We start from the raw sequence: 4315 nt of genomic DNA on the forward strand, positions 1-4315 counted from the left end.
TGGCTGTGCGTGGGAGGACACGCATGGCTGCACATGGTGTGTTCAGAAGTGTGAGTGTGCGTGCGTGTACCTAGAGCCGTGTTAGCCTGCAGATTCCAGTGTGAGTGTCCTGAGGGGCCCGCGGGCGTGTCCGCTGCTTTTGCTGTGTGCATCGGTAACTGTGTGGTGGTTGCAGCTGATCCCAGGAGGAAATGGCTACACCATGAGATTGACCTTGACAACCCTGGGGCGGGGGCAGCCCAAGGCTGCACGTTCTCCAGGAGACCAGGCCAGGGCCTGCCAAGTACAGAGGTTCCAGACCCTGCGGTTGCTACCTCTAGGGGTTGCCCCTGCCCTGGAGGCAGCTGGAAGTCAGGGGAGGCCATTAGTGGAGGCCAAGTAGGCTCCGGGCTTCCAGAACAAATGCTCCTTCAGGCAGAACTGTTTCTGCCTGGAGCCAGAGTCAGTCACACAAGGGAACCACCGTCTGCCACCCATGTCTGTCCAGGACAGGCCCACAGGAGCAGAGGACAGACTGCCCCGAGCTTCCCACCACGCGGTGGTCGTCTGTCGAATGGGAGTGGGGGAGGCACCCTGCCTACCTCACAGGGCTATTGTGAGGATGAGAGAGGATGGCACTGGGGAAAGAACTCTGGAAGTCGTAAACTCCCGTCTGCTGTGAAGAACTGTCTGGGTGTCTTTTTAAGTGTGTGGAAGTGTTGTCTCCCTGGCCAGAGTGGTGGGAAAGGATGGGGCAGGCGACTTCCTGGGGCTCAGCCTGATAGAGACAGAAAAGGATGAAGGAGCAACCCCTTCAGCACCCCCACCCCCTCCACATGACTACCTTCTGGTCCCCTCACCTGCAGCCCTCTCTCTGTTGGGAGGATTCCGTGAGAGGAAGGAAGCCCCTAGGGTCATTTGCTGAGTACAGGAGCTCAGCAGACACTGGTGCTGCCTCTGAGCCAGGCCCGTCCTGCAGATACAGATGCAGGGAATTTGCTGCCTGCTTGCAGTCCCCTTCACACTGTGACCTCTGGTCCTGCTTTTGACCCGCCCTGCCCTTTTGTCCTTCCCACTGCCCAGGCCAGTACTGCCTGTGACTGTGCACTCCAGGTGCCGAGGCCAGGAGATTTTGAGTTGGTGGTTGACTTTTCCTTGCAGTTTCAGCCATAGAAGGCCCAGAAGCCTAATTTGGGGTGGGCCATGTGACAACTGGGGTACTAGGGTGGGGGTTGGGACTGGGGCTTCAGCAGAGACTGAGATAGAGCTCTGAATGCTAGGCTTAGAGGCTTGCTTAGTCCTTACCCTGCAGGAGTTGGGGCTACCTTTCCCCCAGCTTTCTCCAGGAGCCCTGAGAAAGCAGGAGGTATCTGGTACCATCAACTTAGTTCCCAGGTTAGTCTAGTCAAGTTGAGGGTTTGGAAAACCTGCTGGTTGCAGACTCTTAAAACACTTTAAGTGGAACCCTAACCTACGGATGGAAGCTGCCATTCTTTTTGGTAGCCTTGTCTTCTCCCTTGCTCCTGTGGCTTCTGGGTGTCTGCCACTCTCAAGGGCAGCTCTGGGAGGGGGAACATGGCCAGATGACAGGTGGATGGGGGTGTATTTGACCCCACCATGAGCAATCGACTGGTCCAGATCTCTCTGAACACCGGTGTCCAACAGAGGCTCAGATTCTGGGACTCTGCTCTTGCTAATAAGAGACCTGTGGGGGTGACTTGCCAGGTGTCCCCTTGGACTTGTTTTGTCCTGGAGCCTGGTGCTGTCCATACCGTTGGTGGCCTGCAGCCTGCTCTGTGGCTCTAGCAGGCTGAGCAGGCTGTCAGCAGCTCACCTTGTGCTCTGCTTGTGTGGGCAAGAGGGTGAACTGGCATAGATCCCTGAGTGGCACTGGCCTGGGAGGGGCTGGGGCTGATCCTTCTCTCACTGCTCTGAGCCTGATCTCTGCCTCTATGGGAGGGGGTGATGAAGATGGCTGAGGGCCCACGGGGGCCTCCCGTCCTCCCAGACCCTCAGAGCTTCCTCAAGGACACAGAGATGCCAGCCTTTCCCCCAAGATTTTATTGAGTGCACACACAAAGTCCACCCTGGGTTCGCAAGTTTCATCCAGCAAGTGAGGAGACAGCACAGCACCCATGAGGATGTGGTGTGCTCACCATGGCCAGCACAGCTGGGGGCCTTGGGGTGTGCCTCCTTCCCTGGGGCCACCCAGCCCCTGTGGACTGATCTTCTGCCCTGTCCTGGATGGGGCCTGAATTCTGTGCAGGATGGAGGATGGGACAGGAATCTGTGTGCAAACGCCTATGTGCTTGGGAGGTGCCACATGGCCTAGGTGTGACACAGCACCCAGAGAGCACTCCTGAGCCTGGGACAGACTGCCAAGATGGGTCATGGCTCACCAGGAAGGGCTGCATGCACAGAGGCAGCGGCCTTCCAGCCTCTCGGGGAGGGGACTCCCTGGGTGATGTGGACCTCCAGAGACCCCCGTGGCCCATCAGACTCCTCTGGGTAGACTGTGTGTCTGACCATTCACAAATAGGAAATGAGAAATGAGGTCAAAATGCTCACAATTTCCTGCATGTCTCAGATGGTTGTTTTCTTAAATGGTTGGCCCATACTTCAATTTGGTTTATGGAAATGAATCAATTTCAAGATTCATCAAATCAATAAGGTAAAAAGGAAAATAAAGATAAAAGAAACAATAACAAAACGTTTCAATCTAACTTTGGTGATGTCGGCTTCAGGAATTTCTGTGCTGGCCAGAACTCGGCAGGTGGGGAGGCAAGGGCTTCTAGCTCTCCTCCAGCCTCTAGGCTGAAAGTGGCCAAGTTTGTCCCCTGGAAAAGGTGGCCCTGGAGAAGGAGTTCAGGGCCATGCCTGGTTCCAACCTAGGGAATCCAGGCAGTTGTTCCTCCACATCTGTCTGTGGCATTCAGCTTGGCCTTTGAGTTGAAATCTGGCCACTTCTCAGCTCTGCTCATGAAGCCCCAGGTGATGAGAGGCTGAGCCCTGGCTTTGACAGTGACAGGGAGGCTGGAGATATCAGAGTGACAGAGCTGGACAAGGGCTTAGGACTCCTCTTGACACGCTCAGATTGGTGGGTTTCAACTTTGCTTCTACAAATCAGAGTTGCTGGTGCTCCTGGCCCCCATGGGCCGGGCTTGGCGATCACAGGGGAGCCCCAGGTCCCTCAGCCCCCGACACTGCCATACCAGAAACAATCGAAGTTTGAGGGGTGGGGCAGAGACTCCCAAAAGAATGAGTGTGCACTTGCCGGCGAGGGTCTGGAAATGCCCATCGGGTACCAGGTCCTCCAGCTTGGGAGGAATCCTGACTTCAGACCCCAAACCACCCACACCTCATGCAGGTAAGCTCACCCTGGAGGTAACACTGCCACCTGTGCCTGTGGAGGTGGGTGTGCAGGGCTGGCCTGTGCAGGCAAAAGAGATCCAGGCAGGGGAGCCTCTCGGGATGTTTCCAGAGGGAAGGTGGGCAGCACGTGGTCTGGAGCAGGCCCTGGCCCTCTGATCGCGTCAGTGCAAAACTCACCCAGGGTGTCAAGGAGAGGTGGTGGAGGCAGGACAGACACCCAGGAGCTGGGGAATTCCCAGGCTGGAACCAGCACCATTCCCCAGGGCCAGACTTCAGGGATGGGCAGTGTGGAGGGGAGGAGGGGCAGATGGGGTCCCATCCCTTCTCACCAGCAAGCCTGGGCAGGAGCAGGGAGCCTTAGAGGCATGGCAGTGGACGGCATGTGCTCAGCCTCAGCCAGCCGCACCTCACAGGCCCGCTCATTCGAAGGTCTCCCACTGCTTCCTGAGCTGCTCCACTGAGCCCGGGGCTGGGGCCGGGCTCGGGCTCACATCTTGCTTGGTTTTCCGTAGTAAATCCTCAAAGGGGTCTCTGGTCTGGTGAGGAGCTGAGGGTCGCAGTGCTGGCTCCAGGCCCTGGATGGGTCTGGGAGGCAGGAGTGGGGGGTCTCCAGGCCTCAAGGCCAGCCCTTGCTTGGCCTCAGCGGCCCTGGCACTTGAGCGGGCCAAGGGTAATGTTCGGATCCTGGAGGGAACAACTGCTGGGGGGCCCACCGGCTGCAGGGGGCTGGTGTGGGTGCCCATGGGCATCTGGCCAAAGAGGTTGGGCATAGAGAGGGCAGCCAGGCTGGGTTGAGATCTATGAGGGGCGCAGAAGCCAGCACTGGACAGCAGGAGGCTGGGTGCAAAGGCTGGCCCCAGGGGAGTGGGAGGGGCCCTGAAAGGCCCGGCTGGTGAGGAGACAAGGGGCGGGGTGGGTGGGGCCGCTGGCATGGATGGGGCAAAGGGGTTGAGTGGTGGCTGTG

At 58.1% G+C, this 4315-nt stretch overlaps 1 protein-coding gene across 1 annotated transcript in view; it reads right to left on the reverse strand.

Annotated features, from left to right (window-relative positions):
• Nucleotides 1–2817: 2817 nt before the first annotated feature.
• The window catches only part of LOC103252449 (DENN domain-containing protein 1A-like), a 69179-nt gene continuing 67681 nt past the window's right edge, over nucleotides 2818–4315 (reverse strand). Inside the window, 1 exon segment of the mRNA XM_008051071.1 lies at nucleotides 2818–4315. This exon segment is cut by the window's right edge and continues 20 nt beyond it. Within this exon segment, the coding sequence (XP_008049262.1) occupies nucleotides 3771–4315 (545 nt within the window). The 3' untranslated portion in view covers nucleotides 2818–3770.

The sequence above is a fragment of the Carlito syrichta genome, unplaced genomic scaffold (assembly GCF_000164805.1).
Source record: "Carlito syrichta isolate Samal-C Ts95f unplaced genomic scaffold, Tarsius_syrichta-2.0.1 Scaffold158891, whole genome shotgun sequence".
Classification (NCBI taxonomy): Eukaryota; Metazoa; Chordata; class Mammalia; order Primates; family Tarsiidae; genus Carlito; species Carlito syrichta.